At 43.6% G+C, this 22,231-nt stretch overlaps 1 protein-coding gene across 3 annotated transcripts in view; it reads left to right on the plus strand.

Moving 5' to 3' along the window:
• Positions 1–22,231, plus strand: part of LRP5 (LDL receptor related protein 5) — a 680,976-nt gene that overhangs the window by 528,968 nt on the left and 129,777 nt on the right. For all 3 annotated transcript variants that reach the window (XM_069624105.1, XM_069624104.1, XM_069624103.1), the window contains exons 8-9: positions 2,477–2,699; positions 14,188–14,477. In XM_069624105.1, the coding sequence (XP_069480206.1) occupies positions 2,477–2,699; positions 14,188–14,477 (513 nt within the window). The remainder of the gene's footprint in view (positions 1–2,476; positions 2,700–14,187; positions 14,478–22,231) is intronic.

The following is a 22,231-nucleotide window of genomic DNA, read 5'->3' on the forward strand; positions in this document are numbered from 1 at the left end:
CGTCTTAAACCCACATTGGCAAAGCCAAAGAAGTGATGGTAATTCTCAGCATGTGGTTATCAATACAAAGGTGGAACAAGATTGGCAGAAGGGCTGCCCTTCTGATAAGTAGTTCATGAGGAAGAAAGCATTACCTATCTCGTGTATGGCAAGCACGTCGATGTAGTGAATAGCACCACTTTGATTCTTGTTTCCCTTGAAGGAATTCTCAAGCCTAATGGTGTGAAGCAGAAGACATTGTTAAAACCTTTTGAAATTGACCGATACCACAGAAGTATTTAGAGTTGGTAGCCTGGCCTGTTAAGGGAGTAAACCAGGTCCCGGAACTTTGTAACAATTGTTTCTGTTCGGGCAGGGGAGTATACCCGAATGGAGAACTGCAGTAGATTGTCTTGGCTGGCAGGGGAGTATACCAGACCAAGAGCTTTATGTAACCCTTTGTTCTGTTCTGGCAGGAGTACACCGGAACAGAGTTGTAGTAGTAACAAACCTGACATGAGAATAAACCAGGTGGAAATTCGTGAAGTACTGTGGTGGAGGTGAAGCTTATGGCAAAGTAATTGGAGAATCACTGAATTGTCTTGGTGAAGTAGTACTGAGACTTAAGTGCTGCCAAAATATCCTGATGGACATTTGTTTTGAAACTAATGAAGTTGTGCAACATTCTTTAAGAAACTGTTTCAAGATCTTTGCTTAAATATTCTTTGTTGATGACGAGAAGATGTCTCAAGACCTTGGCTACAGGTGGAAAGAGGTAAGCTTTATTAACAATTGTGAATCACCTTTGGCATCCAAATTTGAACTGTGTGTTGTCAAGTTGGATTAGAAAGAGAACAGAAGTGGACCTTTTTTCGTAATAATACAAGATTTCCTTATCCTTTGTGAGCGTTTAAAGACAAGCCTGCTTGAATCTGGGGAAGGGGAGTTCGCTCAGGTTGTGAGTAGAACAGCTATGATGGTGTAAATTATACTGTTATATTTGTTGTTAAACTGCCATATATATATTTTTATTGATTTAATGCGTATATAAATGTGAGGGACAGATACCTTTTTAGTGTTTCCTTCAGTTTATATTAGGGTGGGAAATCCTAGTCGGGGTAAAGATAGCAGGGTATTTATCCAACACTTTCAGTTAACAAAATGGCAACTTTTGAAAAACCTTCACAAAGTTGTCTGCCTCACATTTCTGATCCCTTACAATCTCCCCGGGCACAATGCACTATGGAGAATTGGTGCATTTTCTTTGCTGGTAGGTAAAACTAGACCGTCTGCTAGTCCAATTCCATCTCAACTGTGTCTGCGTGGTGTACCAACCAAATGTGTGGGGTGTAAGCAAACCTGCAGTGGGATTCTATTCTGCTATAAGGAATGGGTGATCTCGATACATTTGTGAGTGCATCTGTTTTGCCTGATAATGTACTGCCAGGCACAAAATGACCCTCTACGTAATTTCTTCTTTTTTGTTTTTTACTGCTTGTGTTTTTCTTGTGTCATAAGGTATCTCTGTCAGTAATTTCATCCTGAGCAATTATTGCAACGCCCTGGGAGCTGTACCACCCAAGGGAGGGGCTTGGAAGCCCCATCACAAGGAGTATAAAAAGCTGCCAGAAGCCAGGCAATAATCGTTGCGAAATTAGGCCTGGGAGGAAAGGGGTGGGCATGGAGGTGAAAACCGGAAGGGGAGTTGTGGAAAAGTCCAGTCCAGGTGGTGGGGGTGGGCCAGAGAGGGAGGGTGAGGTCGAAGGGTGGAAAAAAGGACTTGTTTGGGAATAAAGCCCCATTTGTTCATGTTCTGAACGCTGCTGAAGTTCTCGCTCCATTGTTTCGGAGTATAGCCCGCAGAACTATGGTACGTAGATCAACAGGAGAGTGGCAGGGTGCTTGCTGGTCCCCGTGTGACAATGATTGGCCCACATTTTCTCCACGGATTGGGCCTTGTGATCCGATTTATAAAATCTTTCTCTCTCACGCCTCCCAAATTTCCCACACACCCCTGTTTTCACATCATGAAGGACATGAGGAATCCTAGGACATAGAACCTAAGGGCCAGCAACGTGGAGTTAAAGATTGTTCAGACTTGCCACTGAAGGGAAAAGCTGTCTGTTTTGAAAGATTATGGGCACATTTGCCACTGCCAAAAGTTAGTTAAAGTTGCCATTGCAAACAGGGAGGAATTATGAATACTCAAATACAGATGGCATGCAAGTTAACTTTGGCCCAAAAACAGCTGGCACACTTTGTTATCCACTAAAATTGTTTTTTTGTCATGTATTTGATTTGAGGTGTAATTGGGGTGGGAGGGCAGACTTACTGAAAATGTTGCAACGAATGAGTGGCAGCATAGACCAGGTATTACTAACCAGGATCAGCCAAGTGTGGGCTTTCACTGCTAAAAGCTGCAAATATTGAACTTGTCACAATCTGACCTTTCATCATGATGGTCGCATTCCAGCTGTTGATGGTCCTTTCTTCACAGGTTATAAATGTTGATGGGACAATGAGGCGCATCCTACTGGAAGATAAGCTGCCCCATATATTTGGATTCACCCTCCTCGGAGATTACATCTACTGGACTGACTGGCAGAGGCGCAGCATCGAACGAGTTCACAAGGTCACAGCAAGCAGAGAAATTATAATCGACCAATTGCCAGATTTAATGGGGCTCAAGGCAGCCAGTGTCTCTGTCTCTACAGCTTCCGGTGAGTATGTGTTTTTTTTTTTCTGTAGGTGACCCAGACATCCTGTGTGTGTGTGTGTATACACACACATTGACAATGCTTCAGAAGACTAGGTAAAGCCCTATTGCATGGGTTACCACTGATGGGGGTTGTGTGTTTTTGGTTTGGGGTCTTAGTTTGTTGTTTTGTCAAAATCAAAAGAGGATGTTGACTGGAGTTCCTGTCACATGTTTCCCTGTGTAGTACTCCTAATCCCTCAAAAGTCGACGTCCTCAGATTGTTTTTCTTCACCATTTGTTGGTCGCACACGAGCAGAATAGAAAACGAACTAAATATTCAATGCCTTTTTCATTGCCTTATTGGTTTCAAAGTTGACACAGCAGGCTTTTTGTAGGGTCTAATACCGAAATGAATCCTCAAAGCCGCCTGATGAATCCAGCAAGTGGCGAGGCATACAATAGGGACTGTTTGGGAAGGGTCATTTTTAGGCTCCATTCGAATGCCTCTAAATCCTGTTCACATCATACTTACAGCTGACATCGATTTACTTAATCATCCACTGAGAACTCCAATTAAGGTTTACCCTGAGTGTAACACAATTCCTTTGGAAGGATACATACAAGATGTATAATAATTGCCTTCATAGGGATGACACTGAGGGTAAGTGTCTGGCGTGCAAATGCTTGAAGCCTAAAACTCTTGAATAGCGCAAAATCAAGCACTTTGCAGCCTACTCTATCCAGGCTGGTGGGAAGAGGGAGAGGGAGAGGAGCAGAGCGATACCTGAGCCTCCAGTGAGGTTATCGAAGTTGAGCGATTGAGTGCCGAGGGAAATATCGACCATGGCTGCCACAAAAGGAGGTTATCGAGGGTAAATACTCGCAGTCGGCCCTCCAGCTCCAAAGGCATGAATGCGGGCTGCGAAGAAGACGCCTGTCTACCATGAGACTGCTTCAAATCATACGCCCAAACACAGGCTGAAAGCACCCGTTCCAAAGGAAGCACATCAGGGTCTGCTCTGAAAGCTACAAAGTCTGACCAGATAAAGATTTTGAGCACAACAAGCGTTGAAGCAGAAGCACAAAGGTACTTTGAAAGTAAAGCTCAGAAAGAACAAACTTGTTTGCAAGCAGAAATCTCAAAGTAAGACTTCTATTACAAAAGCACAGCCCGCTCACACACATATTGAGTCAAGCTCAGGAGAAAAGCCTGTTGTAGTTTACTTAATCAAATGACGAGAAGGAAGAGGAGAGTGGTATCAAGTTAAACAAAAAGCGCACAGTGACAGAAGCATGTGTGGGATACAACAGAATGGGCAGATAACTTAACTAAAAACGTTATTTTTTTATTTTTTTTAAGTTGGGGAACATTGGTTGAAACACAGTGGATGTTTTACATAACCAAACAAGACAGAACACAAGGATTTGCACGCAACAAATTTGCAATTAGTCACAAGCAAACACATCTTCATTCATGCACAAGACGTTCCAGGAGTGCTTAGTTGTCAAGCAGACAGCTTAAACAAAGTGTTGGTCCAAGAACACAAATAGTAACTCAACGGAAACCTACTCAAATCGATTTTCACACCTTGGGGGCTTCCAGAAATGTATCTGTTTGCTACAAAAGAGAACTCAAAAGGTCCAGGGACAACACAGGTCCCTACGCAACACACTATGGATTAAATAGTCAAGGATATTTGCATATGCAAAGCCCCAACCCACCAACCAAGGCCTTTACTTCGCCAGGTGATTCACATATTATAGGAGAGCTTAAGCCAGATACTCGTTGCCTGTGGTAAGTCCTCCTCCTGTGCAAGTCATTATACCCACCAATAAAGTTGCACCCATGTCCTACTCTATCAACATCTGCAGATAACCCATCCAAATCCACAAACTGAACTTGATAGTCTAGATCCTGAGGTAATTGTTTTTACACCTGCCTCCACAATGTATGGAGATACTGCATGAGGTACAAAGGCCAAACTAAAAACCGTGCTACTTCGCTAAGTGGCATTGACTTGGCATTTGGTGCACAAAGAAACACATCAATCCCATAGGATGTTCTCTAACAGATATTGTCATCTACTTGCTTTACCTCGACTCTGGCACATTTGCCAACTTGCTTCAGGTTCATCTAGCAGCACTGGCAGCATACACTACCATTCAACAAAGGATATCATGGAAAGTCAATGTTTTATGGAAGGAGTAAAGTGTGTTTAACCACCAGTTGTGCACCGCACCCCACCCCCGACTGCCTGCCTGAAATCTACACACGGTCCTTCACAAAATAATGGGTCATCTTTTCAGCCAATGCACAATGCGTCTCTAAAGCAGCTCATCTACAAGGTGACGTTCCTCATCGCTACATCATAAATCAGAAGGGTAAGCAAGCTACCGTCGCTTCAATGGATGAGCCATTCTTCACCATTAGCAAACAAGGTGTTTTTTAGAACTCCTATCTCCCCTCAATACATCACAAACGTTCATATAAACTTATCTATAGAACTGCCAGTCTTCTTCCCAAATGCACTAATCTGTGGTGAGAAAACAGTTCACTTTCGATACATAGAGCAGCAATGTTCTACTGAAGTAAAACAAAAGACTCTGTATAACAAGCCAGTTCTTTGTTTCCTTTGCCACATGAAGAGGTGGTGAGCTAGTAATTCAATCCTTATCAGGGGAGAGGTTGCACTCAAAATATTAATTATATTGTTAAAATAATGTATAATGGTATCAGTGCAAGGGTTTATAGGGGAAACCTGTCGATAAACACTCAAATAATATTTATTTTATACCCAATCCACTCTTGGATAGGGATAACTCGGCACACACTCAGGACAAAGCCTTTCAATATTTAACCAGGTACACAATGTAAGTAAATAGAAATTTCAAATCTTTAAAATAAATCGCTACACAATACTTGGAGAACAGAAAATGGTTTTCAATCCATCAATAACCAGGTCTGTGTTTTTTCTATAATAAAAATGATTTCTTTAAAATATAAATCATTATCAGGATTTTACATCAATGGTTCAGCAATCAAATGTGTAATATTAGAAACAATAAATTCACCTGTGTTGTCAAAGAATCAGAAATATCAATAGTTCATATCCATCAAGGTATGTTGCTAGCTGTTGCTTCGCAATGCGTTTCAGGTCTACTATTTAAAAAAATCTTTTGGGAGAATCATCCCTGACTTCCTATGTAAATTTCAGGCATATAAACAAATAATTATAATTTAGTAAACGAAAACAATAATCGCTTGCTTCTTCAATACCCCAGATAATTCAACTAACAAACCATTATCATTTCCAAGCATCTCAATGTCTGTATCGCACCAGTAGTTGGAGAGAGAGCGAGAGATTGATATTGATATGGCAGTATCCTAAACTGATATTGCTCCTATTTACCTTATCACTAGTAACACTCACAATTGTGGAGTTTTAGAAAAACTCCATGTCTCCAATGTTGAAACAATCCATGCATTATTCGATTAAAACTGGACAGAATATAAACTATCTAGTAGACTCCTCCAAGAAAGTCAAATTCAAACCTACATTTATTACATTAGTAAATACAATGAAATTATGAAGCAAAATAATAAGTTGCGAGAATCTTGATTATGCAGTTCCTTAGATGACTTAAGGTGGAAAAATGATCCAGTGTGCAGCATTTTACATATAAGAAAGATGACATGGAAATGGTGTTCCTCGTGTACACTCTACTCAATATATGATGATATAGTTTATTTGCATAGCGCCTATAGACAATGTGTTACAAATCGCTTCACAACAAGGGAGGGAACAAGGGAAAAATCAAAATCTTCTTACAGGCCATGAACAACAAGAATGGGAAAAATTAACTATCATACTCGCCCTAGCGCCATTCAGATAGTGCAAGTGCTAAAACACAAATAAGAAAGAAATGGGAGACAGACGGGCAACTACTGTACTAGGCCTGGCGACATTTCTGGTAGAGCCGGAAAGTTACATAAGGAGAGTGAGAGGGAAGGAGAAGGGGGAGAGGAACAAAACAAGCGGCTATCTTACTAGGCCTGACAACATTTCAGATAGTGCTGCAGGGGTGTGAAACAAGTAAGGCGAGGAACAGCATCAGAGTATGAAAGAGACCTAGAACTGTGAATTAATAACACAAGTTCAAGAAACATATGTTTAAACAATACTGCAATCCTAAAACATAGTATTTCTGACCCTGAATAACCACAAAATACGATTTCAAATCAAAACCTTCTACCTTCAACTCTAAAAATGTAATAGCCCCAAATTCGAACAAATGTCATGAAAATAAGTTGATAATCATGTTCCCAAAATTATACACTTCGATATTTAAACAAAACATATAAAAAAGTAGTAATGGAGATATGAAAAATGTAATGGAATATAAATGCCATGCTTCACTCCTCATTTTCAGAGTTCATGCCTTTTGGCAAAAGTGATAATTTGTCAACCAAAGCATGCTGTCTTTGCCAACAGAAAAGGTGTACCACTTCTAAAACAATGCATTATTTTGAGCTATTGTATTCTGTGATCGACTGAAGTGTGTTACCACTGGCAACTTGGTGTCCTGCACGCTAACATTTGATTTATGTTCGGTTCATCTGTATTCAAGTTGACGAGTTATCATACCTACATAATACATGCCACCGGCATCAGATCACATACATCACATTTGCAGAATTACGTGTTGCATAGTGTTTTAAATAAATTGTTATGCCAGTATGGGGATGATTCAACTTACTGCTTTTAAACAAATGCTTACAATGCTGACAGAGGGAATTAAAAATTCCCCTCACTTTGGCATTTTTAGATAGTTTGCCTACTCCTGGTTGGTCTGCTTTCACAAGTAGTCTGCTAATGGAGCCATGATTTATGTATGAAAATGTAAGCGGCCTTGAAAAGAGCTGACTGAATAACTCATTCCTCACAAGAATTTATAAATGTTTTGTACGATTCTTTAATCTTAACTCTGTTTTGGAGTAAGTAGTTAAGTGAACCTGGAGCGTTTAATCTTTTAACTGTTCCCGTGATAATGTATTCTTCTTGTTCACTGCTCTAAGTAGTACTCCTTCTCTATAAGATTGCACTTTGAATGCATCCAGCATAACCTACTGCTGATGTGCAGTTTGCTAAGGATCTGATCAGTATGTATAATCCACGAGAGCTGGCTCTGTCGTAAATCTTAAAGGAGTGATTTTGGATGAAGATCACTGAGCTTGAAAAAGATTATTCCTGTTTGATATTATACATTTGATTGCTGAACCATTGATATAAAATCCTGACAATTTATATTTTTAAACATATAAACTTTATTTTTAGAAAAAGCAGGACTTGTTATTGATTCTCTTCAAAAGTATGCTAATAATGTGTAATTAAGTTTGGTAAATATTTTAGATTTGTATATTTGCTTGTTGTATCACATACTTTATTAAATATTGAAAACCTTTATCCTGTGAAAGAGGGTAAGGTTATCCCAGTCATTAAATCCACCATTGCTAGGTTGAGTTTGTTGTATTCATTTTTCTCATACATGTCTTCCCTTCGCTCCCAAAGCAGACTCGCACAACACTTTGGTAGTGCTAGTCTTTATTGCAAACATTCCTTTAGATGCTATTTGCAAGGCAGCAATGTGCAGTTCTGTTCACACCACTGTTGTGTGGATCTGCATGCAATGCTAACGCATCTGTTTCCACTGTTCCTTCAGCTCACCCGCCGCCTTCGTCAGGTGCTGATAGCTAGTCTATGCAAAGCATGTGAATCTGAACAGTAATGATCTTTGTGAGGGTGCAGAAGGAGGCTGACACAAAGGTGGCATGTTTGTGGGTAAATACCTTTATTCAGTGAAAAAGAGAAAAGAAAACTTGTTATCCCTGTCCCTACGAGGGGGTTTCTGTGCCTCAACTAAAAGATCGAAGGTGTGTGAGGAGTCAGTAATGTGAGTCTCAGGGCGGAGTTTAGAGTTTTCAAGGTTTGACATTTTATTTTGAAATGAAACAATACATAAACCCACTCTACCAAGGGATTCCCTACCTATTCTAAGATCTAAGGGAAAACCTCCTAGCATACAAAAAACGAACCCTCACACTTAACAATCCAACCATCAAAATAAAGCAACAATAACATTAATAAAAGATTACCAAACAATTAAGGTCTTGGTTGACTTTTGCTTGCTCTGGGCAGATTCCACTCCCTCCCCCCCCCCCCAGAAATGTCCAAAGTCAATTCTTCCCAAGGAAAACAGTCTCGAATCAGTTCTTGAAAAGTTCCAAAGAAAACAGTCACTCAATCAAAAATCCACAGGCAACGGTTTCTTCTTCTCTGGACGAAAAGCTCACTTTTCAAAGTTCCATTAACAAAATGAGCCTAGTGGTAATCCTGGTTAAAGTTCAAAAACAAAAATGCCACTTTCACTTTAACAACAACTTTATTTTCTGTTGCGACTTGTATGCAATTTGTCAGGATGCTTCTTTTAAGGAAATTGCTATCTCTGTGACAACTTCCTTTAATCAGGCTTACTGTGAGAGCAGACGTCTTTCTCGCAGTCTGCTTCTACTTCAACTTCTTCAACATGTAACACTTTTGACTAAATTCTAGACAACCACAGTTCAACTTCTGCTGCTACAATTTGATATTGTGGAAATATTATTGGGAAACTTACACAAGAATCTTCGACATTTACAGGTTGGCAAGGTACTCTTCTTTCCACTCTACCAGAAAGGGCAGACTTTGTCCTTCCTCAGTCTTGTAGCTACCACATAATCTGCTTCACCTTCTGACCGCCACACTGTCAGCTTTACTGATGCATGTTTGAGTTTCATATGCCTTTGTCACCCTTGTATCAGAGGACCCTGCATTAGTATCAGCTTCAACAACTTCAAGACAACGTGCTCAAGCTCATTTTTGCTGGTTTCCTCTTTGGAAGGTTATCCCTATTGGCTTGGGCAAAGCTTGTTCTGCTTCTGAGTTTAGAAACCTTACATGTAGGATGTTACAAGAGTTAATGTTCACTTCACAATCGATATTAGGCACACGCAATGACTTCTTGATGGTAAACCTCAGCTTGCTACTTTCGTTGCCTTTTACAAAGACAGCATTCGTATTTAACAATGATCCGGATACAGAATATTGCATACGCAGCCTCTCTGAAGTGAGGTTTCCTTGCAACTCATTGGGGAAAGTCTGCTACTGCTTATACGATTGTTACTATACCGTTCGCTCTGTTAATAGGAGACATGCGACTGCTCCGGTCAAAGATTTAAAAGTAACAATGGTAAAAGAAAGACTTTATTCACACGTGAGCACTTCATTTTTTGGTCGGTAAGCACATACTTCATTTCCCTTTGTTTGACAAAACTTCCCACAACTACAAAGGCTTTCACTCGCTTTACCTTCAACATGAATGAAGTTCAGCTGGTTACAGTTACCGGCATGGAATTTCTGCTGCTCTGGAGTACGGTCCTTCATTCGACTTTGGGCTGCCTCGACGACTTTTCCTTTGCTACTGCTACCACAGGTACTCTCAGGATCCACACCTTTCCTCAGCATAGGTGTTTTGGAACTGGTCTCATTGATGGAGAATGTTCCTTTCTCCAGCTTCCCTCGGCTTGCTTCTGCACACAGGCCTCGGGTAAAACGCAGGTCAACTCCTGCTGGTCAACTGCTGGAATCCTTGAAGTCCCCTCACCAAGTGCAGGAGGAAATTGGTGAAGAGAATCCGACCAGCGATATTCGTTCTTAGATTACCTTTTAAAAGGTTGCCAGATCCACAGAGACGTGAGAATCTCTGAAGAAACCTTTGCTGGAAGCCTCTTCCATCCAGTGTCCAGACCAATAATCCAGGGGCCGAGTCATGTGCTGCTGCACCCGGAAGGCATCCTCCCAGAAGCTCTTCTTTTCTCCTAAGGTACTGTGTTGGCTTGGGTAATAATTACCTTAAGTCATGTGTGAATCTGTGAGGCTGAGTGGGTGATTTGTGTGGTTGGGAGTTTGCCCATACCACTTGCCCAGGCCTAATGCTGGAACGGATATGGGGGGAGCCTTCTCGGAAGTCCCTGAACACTTTTAATTAACTCTGAAGCTAATACTTAATTGTTAAAGAAGATATCTTCTGGAACGCCGACTTTCCTGCAACTGGACCCTGCCTACAGCTGACTCCTAGACCACTAAGGCTCCCCTTCTGCCTCTGATTAAACTCATACTATAGACTAGGGAAGGACTTTCATGATGAGGATTCTGTCTGGAAGTTATAACATGGTAAAAGTACTTAAATACTGTAACAATTGGTGGTGCAAGACAGTACTGTGTAAACAGTGGAACTGGCATTACTGTCATTTTCCTGCAACACTTGTGGGCACGAGCCACTACTATTTAAGCAGTCTCATGTAAAAGTATCGAAGTTGCTTTGCTTACTTTTGAATAGAGTTCCACATAATAAGTATTGCTTCTGTTCTATTACTCTTAACTGAATGAGTGTAAAAGCTTACCAATAGGGTTTACCTACCTTGAATGACATTGTGTTCATCTTAAAGTGTTCCATTGGGTTCTGCTTTCCCTGATCTGCTTTTTACAGTTCTAAAACAGTCTTGAATTTAATACCGTATGTTCTGGTGTATAGAACAACTGGGCGTATAAAACGACCCTCAACTTTTCCAGTTAAAATATAGACCGAGTTTCAGCACCCGCCCTATAAAACGACACCCGGCGTATAAGACGACCCCTGACTTTTGAGAAGATTTTCCTGGGTTGAAAAGTCGTCTTATACGCCGGAACATACGGTACTTGTCTTATGAGTTGCTTGTAGCCCCTCTTAAAAGTATATAGGTCTTACTCACCTTCAATAGCTGTTGCTCTTCTAAACTTGTAACCCTGGGTTGTGCTTTCCCAGAATTGCTCTACTGCTCTTCTAAAATAGTTTCATAACAGATACGGAAAGATTGAAAAATGTTTTCTGATCCTTTTTTTTAAAGGTTTGTAACAAAGCAAATAACATTTTTAAAAATGTATAGTTTCATAAAGTTCTTACGTACCTTGGAAATTATAGTATACACTTCTTAAAAGTACACTGGGTATAACTAGCTATTGGGTAGCGGATAGTTATGTACCAATAGGTTAATTACTTACCTTGAAATACATTGCGTCTTTCTTTAAAGTGTAATTGGGTTTTGCTTTCCCTGAATTGCTTAGTGCATTCTAAAATTGTTTTTGAGTGTTCATACTTATCATTGAGTAGCTCCTGAACTTATGAGTTACATTACTAGCTCTGAACTGTGTTCTACAAAGTAATATCTGTTCTAAGGTCTGTAACTGGGTTGGTTTATTACGCGATTTCTGTAACTGAGTGTCTTTGCATGACTGACATGGGCTAGTACCCTTAAACTGCTTCTTGTAATCTAAAAGTAACTAACCTGGTCTTATTCCCCAAGAATAGTAGATTACTATCCTGAATGTATAACCTTCGGCTTGTCTCACCTTGACTCGCTTCATGCTCCTCTAAATAAGGGCACACTTTGGTGTGCATACCATAGGTATTGAGTTGTTTTTTATGAATGTGTTTATATGATGTTATAGTGTTTGCTTAGTACTTAATTGCCCAAGATTTATCTTGGCCTCGTTGTATTTAAATAAACCCTGTATGTTTACAATACATGATGTTTAAGTGTTTTAATGCACCATATGTATGCTACAATTTCTTAGTACCAAGCTACTCTCTCTCTCTCTCTCTCTCTCTCTCTCTCTCTCTCTCTCTCTCTCTCTCTCTCTCTCTCTCTCTCTCTCTCTCTCTCTCTCTCTCTTAAAATGAGCCTGGATGCTCTGTCCATGCTACCAACATTCTCAGGTGGTACAGCCTTATACAAAGAGGAGCTTATGTACCGACACAGATGTTTGGTTTTATGAAGCCCTTTGTTGGACTTTAGAAAAACTGTCCTAACATGGAACAGTGTTCTTTGCATTAAAAAGCAGTTTGAGTGCTTCACCACTTTATCTAGACTTTTCAACTGAGTGACAGAATGTCAAAGCACTACATAAGAAATCTAGTTTAAGTGTGATATATCAGAAATGTTTAATAAATCTTGAGGAATGGACTATTTGTAATAATATAGCAAAGCATGATACAGCATAGTTGGCTAGCAAATAACCTCCTCGGCTGATAAGAAATGGATTATAATTTCTTTGTGATTGTAGGCAATAAAGAAATATTGTATCACTGGAGTGCATCTTACATGACTCTTGATTATTGACTCATGCAGAAACCTTCAAGGAATTTGGGCACAGAGATAAACAATCCTTTGATCATCCCTGGCCTGCAGGCTGGCTCTTTCCCTAGACTTTTCTTCCAACCCCTCCGGCCGCAATGCCATGTTAATTTTCATCTCCAATTCGGGTATTGGCGTTCTCCCCCACCTTTCTCTGGCCGGCAGACCGACCACTCTCCTCTCCGTATCCGGTATGATGGTGGGTCCCCCTCTACACTAGGCCTTGAGTATGCTCCTTACCTCCACCTCTCCTAGTTTTGTGCTTCATCTTCTTACGGCCTCTCCCCCTGCCCCCCAATGGACTGTGGTGTGTGGATGTGTCTGTCCTTCCCTCCTCACCTCCCAGCATTTGTATTCCTCTGCCATCCTCCCAGATCTGCTGTGTGGTTCGCCTTCTTCCCCTATATAGCCACTCTTGTCTCCCTTTTCTATCCTACTCCTAAGTGAAGGGTTCCTTTCTTGTGGCTTTTTGAAGTTTGCAAATATCCCTCAGGGGAGACAGACATCTGTCTCTCGAAATAGCCCCAAACCAGCTCAACAAAATGAGTTATGCTTAACCTGCACCTTTCTTTGCCAGTATTGAGGAATACCTAGTACCCTCACAACCAGAAACGGTAACTGAAGTTAGTGTTCCAATTACGCACAACATACTCTGTTGACCAACGGTTATTTGTGGCCATTCCAAGCGTTTTCTTTGACTCTATCTTGCAGGATTCACCATCCTACTATCCCACTAAAAGCAATCCCTGGTGATAACGTAACTAGTCATCCAGGAATTGTAATTTTCTATTTATTAATTTTTTCCTTGACATTGGTGTTTGAACATCTATTATTTACTGTGTATTAGCACTGGACCTTCAACTGTCATGGTGCCTCATTGTTTCAAATCATTCGAAAGAAGGTGAAAAGTATGCTTATTTTTTTATTTTATTTTTTTATTTCCCTTTTGGATTAAGACCCAATTGTTTTGTCTGGAGATTTGAAGTTTTGCCCACGGGAAGAAGACATGGAAACGCCTTAACAATCTGTCATTACCGCTTAATTACAGGATTTTATTTTTCATGTCAATGAAACTTCTGCTCTTTTATCCTAGTATGATGGATGCACTCTTGTCCAAATTGAGTGTTCACTGTTTACAGGCGATTTGAAATAACTGAATTCCCCAAGAGTTTAGCAACACATATGTATATCTCTGCATATGATTATTTTTCGGACACTAATTGGATGTCTTTCTTTTCAGGTACAAATCCCTGCGCAGAAAACAATGGAGGATGCAGCCACCTGTGCTTTTTTACCCCCCAGGACACCAGATGTGCCTGCCCGATTGGATTGGAGCTGCTGAGCGACATGAGGACTTGCATCATTCCAGAAGCTTTTCTGGTATTTACCAGCAGAGCCGCCATCCATCGTATTTCCCTGGAGACTAACAACAATGATGTAGCCATTCCACTAACTGGTGTCAAGGAGGCTTCTGCTTTGGACTTCGATGTGTCTGATAACCGAATCTATTGGACTGATATCAGCTTGAAGGTATTGTTATTTAGCTTGTTGTCCCGAGGCCTCATAGTAGATTACTCACCATACATTCTTCTTTTGTTAGTCTACACAACGTACTCCCCTAAAAGCTTTGTTAGTTGATTGATCATGTATATTGTAAAGCTACCGCTATTCACTTCAGATGGTTTTACTGCAGGGGTGGTTTAATTTGGAAGCAAGCATTTCTTGCGTTCAGCCATAATTAACTTCCACCATGTAGCTGAGAAGTGGTCAAAGGGTGCAATAGATTTTTTTGGTGCTGATTAAACAACCTTCAAGACTTCAAAATCCAGTCATTGCATCACACCCCCTTTGTTATAGACCATAGTACCAACTTGTCTTTCATTTCTACAGGGCTTATCAAAAATGTATGTAGATGGAACTAGGATGAATTAGGGGGAAAAAATATATACTGAAAAAGCATGCACTTTATTAAACTGTTCATGAAGTATGTCAGCCCTCTTCCCTTTGACAAGATCAGAATTCATTCTTGTGTGCTAGGCTTTCACATGAAGCATTCACAGCAAGATGATGAAAGGTAGTGACCCCCATCACAGAATGGTGACTTGGTTGGATCATTTTACAACCAACAGAATATGGATTGCCGTTTACTTGCCTATTTGTTGCACCCATATTAGAAAGTGTGGCAGGAGCCATCAAGTTCAGCTGTTGTATTCTGAGCCAACACTCAAAAGCTGTGTATTGGAAAGCAGTATATCCACCAAAGGTTGAACGATGACCAAAATATTGTAAGTATCATTGGCTTGGTGTGTTTGAATACTTGGCTTACCCTCTTCAGGTTTGATGGTACAGCCTACCTACTCTCCTTACAACCTTGGTCACGCCCAGCGGTTTTGTAAAGCTTCCAGTTGGAGCGGTGGAAGGGTAACCAGGGAAAAGCCAATGCAGAAGAACTACAGTGATCTGCAACATTGAGATGAAGATGAAACGATCTAGAGAGGAATTCTGTACTGACGCACGGATAAGGAAGGGGGAGGAAGGGAGACGTAACAGAAAAGAAAGAAGAGGAGGAATAGACTGAAGTGGTAATGCAGGTGATAAAAGCAAGACATGAAGTGTCGAGACATGCCGGCTCACTGACCTGTCTCTCTGAATTGTATACTGCAAAGCTACATAACCTCATAACACCCAGGCGTTTTTTTCCTAATTCTTTCAGTGGAGTTTGTAGGCATTTCTGGATGGCAACCCTCAACTTGTTTTGGGCATCTTCCCCATTGGCAACTGACGGTGCCAGCTGGCAGTCTGATAACCCTGGCGTCTGCCCTTAGTGTCCAGATAGCAAGGTCAGTAACAAGCTCCATACCCATCTAAGCAGCATGGCAGAAGTAGGAAAAAGCTGGCTGCGCACTCCCAAAAAGGCATGGCAGGCACGCAGGATTAGAGAGCCAGCAAAACGAGCAACACTGCAGTGCAAATACTGGTGCCAATAGTGCCAGAAGGACAGATGAGTCTATGCTGGCACATAGCAATAGTAAGCATGGTTATTACCCATTGCCACCTTGAATAGACAAAAGAAAATAATTTGCCTGCTTGTGTTATATGTACTTGTAAATCCGGCAAGGATGGAAAATGTCTTGAAGGTTATAATTGGTGAAACCCAAAAGGTGCTGAAGTATTCAAGAATGTCACTCCATCAGCCATTGCAACATATTGCATCCTGATGCCACGAGACATTAGTTTATGCCTCCAATCCACAACTAGTCTCCTAGAACAACTTGAATAGTGAAAGAAGGTGCTTTTGTGCTAAAGATGGAAAATCTTGAAGGAACAGAGTGCTTGGCTTATCAACCATAGCCAAGCCGCAGAGCTTGGCAAGCAACTAAGAAACCATTTTAGTTGATAAAGATCTTGGTTTAATGTTGTGCCAAATTGTCAATTATGATTGGACTGGAGGAAATCCGCTTCAGAGGCATCCAGCACATAAAGCCATACCTTGTGTGGGGCATTAAAAGGTCATTGTCATCTCATTGGAAAAATGTCTATGCTTTTCACCATGTGGGTCTACTTGTCTGCTGTTTCTTGCTACTGCTCAGTGTCTCTTCCACTTTCTGAGTGGTGTCTCTTTGGCTTTAGGTTTGCTAGACTGTGGCTTCTGTAAATTACAACATTGCATGTGAAGGTGTACTGTGGAGACCTGGCCCTATGGACCAAACCTTTCCCACATGTCTTCACTTTGCTTGCCTTTTGAATGATGTAATAATGTTTGTCATCTTGCCCCACTCTTGCCCTGCTGGCAATTTATTCGCCCCAACCTCCCACATACTTCCTTCGGTGTTATATGCTACTGATTTAAAGGCCAAATATTGTTCAGTGTCGGTGCTGTTAATGCATTTAAAATAATCCCTGTTTTTATTTGGGAAGCAATTCCTAGCGTGTCGACATGTGCCTGACTGGAAATAATCATCACAACAAGAGAACCTATTTTTCAAACATGCATCTCTAATCCTGCCAACAAGTCAAAGCCTCTGGTACTGTCCACAGTTCCAAATGTTGCACAATCCAAAACAAGTCCTCGATCTAAATTCCACTAATTAAGAGCTAGCTAGAACATTTTTTTAAATCCCTTAAATATTGTTTTACTATAGCATATCTGCGAGTATAAGAGTCTAACGTTTTCGAGCCTAATATTGATAGATGGGATGCCAAGAATCGCTTGCTTTTATTGAAATTGTGTGTGTTGGTCATGCTGATTAGGTTATTTTGTAAATGCGGTGGGGAAGGGAGGGGGTTAATGAACGCAATGTCACTATTGCAAATCAACTGATGAAACAGTTCTGCATTTTCATTTTCCCATTATACAAAGCATTAAGATCCCGCTGGTTGAAGCCACTCTTGAAAGTATAATGAGCACTTATAGCGCATTCCATTTTTGCAAAAAAAAAATAATTCAAAGAAAGCATGATGTTTAGTTGCATGAGAAGTGCCTGGAAAAAGAGAACAGCGTTTTTATCGGCAAACACGTAACTGAGTTCACATAATTAATTGTAAGGCTTCTTATTATTGTCCCTCTCTGTAAGGTATTCGCTGGGCTTTTAATACAATGTGTTTGATCTAATTTTGTTATATGGATGCGATTTATTGTTAGTCAAATGTTGATTTGTTTTATTGCATTAACTGTTTGATGGTTTTTACTGAAAGCTATTGACGGCTGAGGGGTCCAAGGGCCCTCCTGGTCCTGCAGCCAATGTGCCTGTGAGCTCCACGCCCACAAGGGGCATTGCCCTGATACCGGGTCCTTACCCGAGGGTGCGCCTTCACGCAGGGTCAGCACTACCGGCCGGGAGGCCGAGGTCTTACTGCCTACCGGATGCACACCTGAGGTGCACTGCAGGGCAGAGCCGGTGCAGTTGAGCATGCAGGCCGAGCATGCAGGCCCAGCCCGGGAACATGCCACCTACGGGTCCACGTGCTGAAGGCGCGGACAAAATGGCAACAGCTCAAGACAAGATGGCTGCCACTCCTGAGCAACAAAGGTAGGAAGCCTTGCAGGCGGGTGCGGTAGCCCGTCAACCCATCGATCAACAAAGGAGAAGTTTGGCTCGCAGTACAGACTGGGCACCACTGACACCTGGTCCACGTCTTATCTCAACATCCCGGGGGCTGGGTACAATATCCCCATGTACGGACAGGGGCTAGGCAGACAGATGGCATGTTTGCCCCCTCCTGCCACGCAAGACCACTCTCAGCCAGCCTGTGAGGACAGGTTCTTTGACAAGTTCGTGTCACTCATACGTTCCCCCTCAAATGGGCACCATCCTTGGGGGGGGGGGGGGGGGAAGAAGGGTATTATTAAAGACATTTTGCCGCCGGCACCACGGCGCAGCCCCCAGCAACGCACCTCATGCCTCCTCAGGCGCCACCGCCACAGCAGTCCAGTACGGAGGCTCCAGCAACACTGGTGCGGTCCCAGACCCCCACCGCTGAGGAGCCCCCGAGGCTCACTGGAGCTCCTTGCCTGCCCCCCCCCCCCCCCCCCGGGGACAGTGGACCAGCAGGACAGACAAGGAGGAGCAGGCTATGCCCTCATCAACCAAAGCCTTTCATGACAGGGTTGCTGATTTGTCAGAATACCTTGGTATCCCCCAGCCACACCAGAAGCTCCCTGAAGCTGGAGTTCTGGCAGAGGTCCTGAGCATCAAGGCCGAGGCTGGGTCGGGCATCCCCCTACAAAAGGATGTGGAAGCTTTGGCCAAAAAGGGCTGGCTTAAAGCCCCACTCCACACAACCTATCCACAAAAAGCTTGATGATAGGTTCAGGCAAACTGAGGGGGGGCAGCATACTACTCTCTACATACCCACAGCCCCTGTCATCAGTAATCGCTGCGGTGTCCATGAATGCCAACCCCCAGGCTTTCTCGTCCAGTACCACCACGAAAGCCCTCCTCAACAAGGAAGAAGAAAAGACTCTCCATTCATATGACAAGAAGGTCTATTCAAATGCCGGGCTACACGTCAGGCAGGCCAACGCAGACGCTATCCTCGCTGCGGCTGATCAACGCCTGTGGAGGGAGATCAGACTCTCCTCCTGATATCCCTAAGGACAAGCAAGCCTCATTCAAGGCGGGTCTGGCGGAGGCGAAAATAGTGGTCCAGGATATCATGGAGGCCTCCGTGGGTCACATCGACACGGCTAATAGAGCAATCTGTCTGGCAACAGATATGAGGCGCACTGCCTTGATGAAGGCCACTAGGTTCAACCAGGATGTGCAGGACAGAATTCTTGATCTTCTGTTTGAGGGGGGTGGGGGGGAATCTCTTCCATGCCTCAACTGATGAGCTTGATGAAAAGACCAGCTCCCAGACCGCAAAGTCTCTGGCCATACTAAACAAAACAGCGACTAAACCGTTCATTCAGGCCCAGTCCTGCTCACACAAGGTGCGCTCATTTGGCGGCTTCCGCAGGTTCCAGGACCGCCAAGCCAGTCAATCGGCAGGTCTCCCAGTCAACACGGAGAAAGCACCACAAAACAGCTCATAAGGGGTTCTTCCAGTTTCCCCTCTTCTGCCTCAGCCTCTGACAAGAAGAAACAATGATGTTCCGCTTCAGGTCCACAGCACCCCAGTCGGGGGGGGAGGGGGGTGAAGGGGGCAGGCTGGACATGCACAGTTCATTCGCTCCCTTGTGGAGAGCGAAGCGGTAGAGCAGGTACCCCCGCTCCCAGCAGGGGTAGGGCTTTATCTCCCGCATCTTCGCTATCCAGAAGAACCGGGCAGGCCTGCGCGTGGTGTTGGGATCTATCTTCCCTGAATCTTTGCCTAACCTTGCAGAAGTTGAAGATGGTGACACCAGCACTTATTGCCAAGACACTGTGTGGGGGAGTCTGGATGTGTTTCCTGGACCTGAAGGACGTGTATCTCCACGTCCCCATTGTGCAGCTTCACCCGGCCTTCCTCCGGTTCCGGGTCATGGGTCTGCACTTCAGTACAGGGTTCTGCCCTTGGGTTAAATTCAGCTCCGAGAGTCTTCACGAGGCTCATGAATGCAGTGGCAGATCTCCTCAGATCGGAGGGGTTGCATGTCTACCCGTACCTCGACGACTGGCTAGTCAGGGGTACCTCTCCGGAGCAGGTTCGAGACTCAGCGGACAAACTCATCTCTACCCTAATCGAACTGGGGTTTTCGATCAACTACCAGAAATCTCAGCTTACCCCTACTCAGATGCTGGTGTTTCTGGGACTGTTGTGGGACTCACAGCAGCAGAGGGTTTTCCCCACAGGTGAAAAGAGGACAGCGATCCAATCGGCAGTCTCCGATTTCCACGGCAGATCATTCACCACAGACTGGTGGTATCAAAACCTTCTGCGAGTGCTGGTAGCATGTCTCCTGGCAATCCCTTACACCAGGCTCCACATGAGGAGGCTCAAGCTACATTTTGCGGATTCCTGGGTTCAGGAATCGGGCCATCAGACGGCCCCGATATTTAGCCCATAACAACTGGACCACGACCTCATATGGTGGCAATAGGAAGAGAAGATTCTGTTGGCAGTCCCTTCCGTCCACCACCATAGAGTACACCATTACCACAGATTCCTCTCTCCACGGCTGATGAACCACCCTGGGAGCGCACTCTGTGGTGTGTCTGGACCCGACCAACAGGCAGAATCACATCAACTGGCTGGAGCTTATGGCTATACAGTTGGCACTCGGGTACTTTCAACCGACCATCAAGGACAGGTTGGCATGCATCCAGCCAGACAATATGACCTGCATGTTCTATCAACAAACCGGGGTGGGGGGGGTGTTTAACAGATCCCTGCAACTGTGTGCGTTGACCCTGGACATCTGAGAATGGGCTATCAGCCAGGGAGTGTGGCTCTCAGCGGTCCACCTTCCGGGGGAGTCGAATCTGGAAGCGGACAGGCTCAGCCGCCTTGCTGCCGGCAATTACGAATGGCAGCTGAATGGGAAAATTCTCCAGGAAATGTTCAGCAGATGGGGTCACCCAACAGACTTGTTTGCGACAGCTCACAATCTGATGTGCTAGCATTTCGTGCCCTGGGGAGTAAGGGGACGCAAATCTCTAGGGGACGCACTCCAGATACCCTGGAACGGGATGTGGGCATATGCATTCCCACCCACACTGCTCATGCACAAGGTAGTGAGCAAGGTCAGGAGCTCCAAGAACCTCAATCATTTTCGCCAGTGCAGCCCTGGTTCTCGGACCTACGGCAGATGTCACTTCAGCCAGAGATTCTATTCCCCCCCCCCCCGCAACCCCTCTCGAGAAGGGCCCTCTACTAGCACAGCAGGTAGGCGCAGTGCTACACACCTCTCCAGAGAGGCTAGCCCTAGCAGTCTGGTTCCTGAGCAGCTGACGCTCCAGCACCTTCAGCTGTCCTCCAACAATCGGGAGATCATCCAAAATGCCAGGAGCCAGGCTACAGGCATGCATAACAAAAGTAAATGGACAAGATTCTGCTTTTGGGCTAAGAAACAGGGGATGAACCCGTTGGCATGCACCCTCAACCATGTTTCATCCTTCTCGGCCTATCTCGCCAGGTCGGGCGTCCAGGTGGATGCCTGAAGAAAGTACCCGGCCACTATCTGTGCGTAGTGGAACTCCAACTCTTACCCTGTCTTCAGCCAATCCTGTATTAAGTAGGCACTTGACTGGCCTAACCAGGATGTATGCCCCGGTCAAGCACCCTCATCCCGTTTGGGACCTTAATGTAGTCCTAAGTGATATTGCACACAACCAATTTGAACCCATGGCCACGGCAGACATTAAGTTGGTCACTCTAAAGACAGCCCTTTTGGTTGGGCTTACATCTGCCCGCAGAGTGATCCAAATCCATGCGCTAGTCGCCTCAGAGCCGTACACTAGATATAACAAGGGCAAGGTTGTGCTCCGCACGCACCTAAAGTTTCTCCTGAAAGTGGTGTCATACTTCTATATCAACGAGGTGATTGTGCTCTCCACATTCTTCCCGGACCCCAAGGAGGATGCAGAAAAGACGCTCCACTGTCTTGTTGTCATGGGGCATTGAAATTCTATCTAGACAGGACGAAGGGCATCCGCATGACAAATTCTCGGTTTGTGACATATGGCGTCTCTAGGCCTGGGCAGTAATAGTGTTTGAGTTCCGGTCTGATCTCCACAATATTGCATAGAGCAATGTACCGCAATGATTTTAATGAGTATAGGCCATACTCCAATCTTAATGCTTCGACCAGGGCAGATTTAGGCAGGTTAATAATGGTACGGAGCAATTTGCCCTCGATCTTA

This window comes from Ambystoma mexicanum, chromosome 11 (genome assembly GCF_040938575.1).
Source record: "Ambystoma mexicanum isolate Mex_15411 chromosome 11, UKY_AmexF1_1, whole genome shotgun sequence".
Taxonomy (NCBI): Eukaryota; Metazoa; Chordata; class Amphibia; order Caudata; family Ambystomatidae; genus Ambystoma; species Ambystoma mexicanum.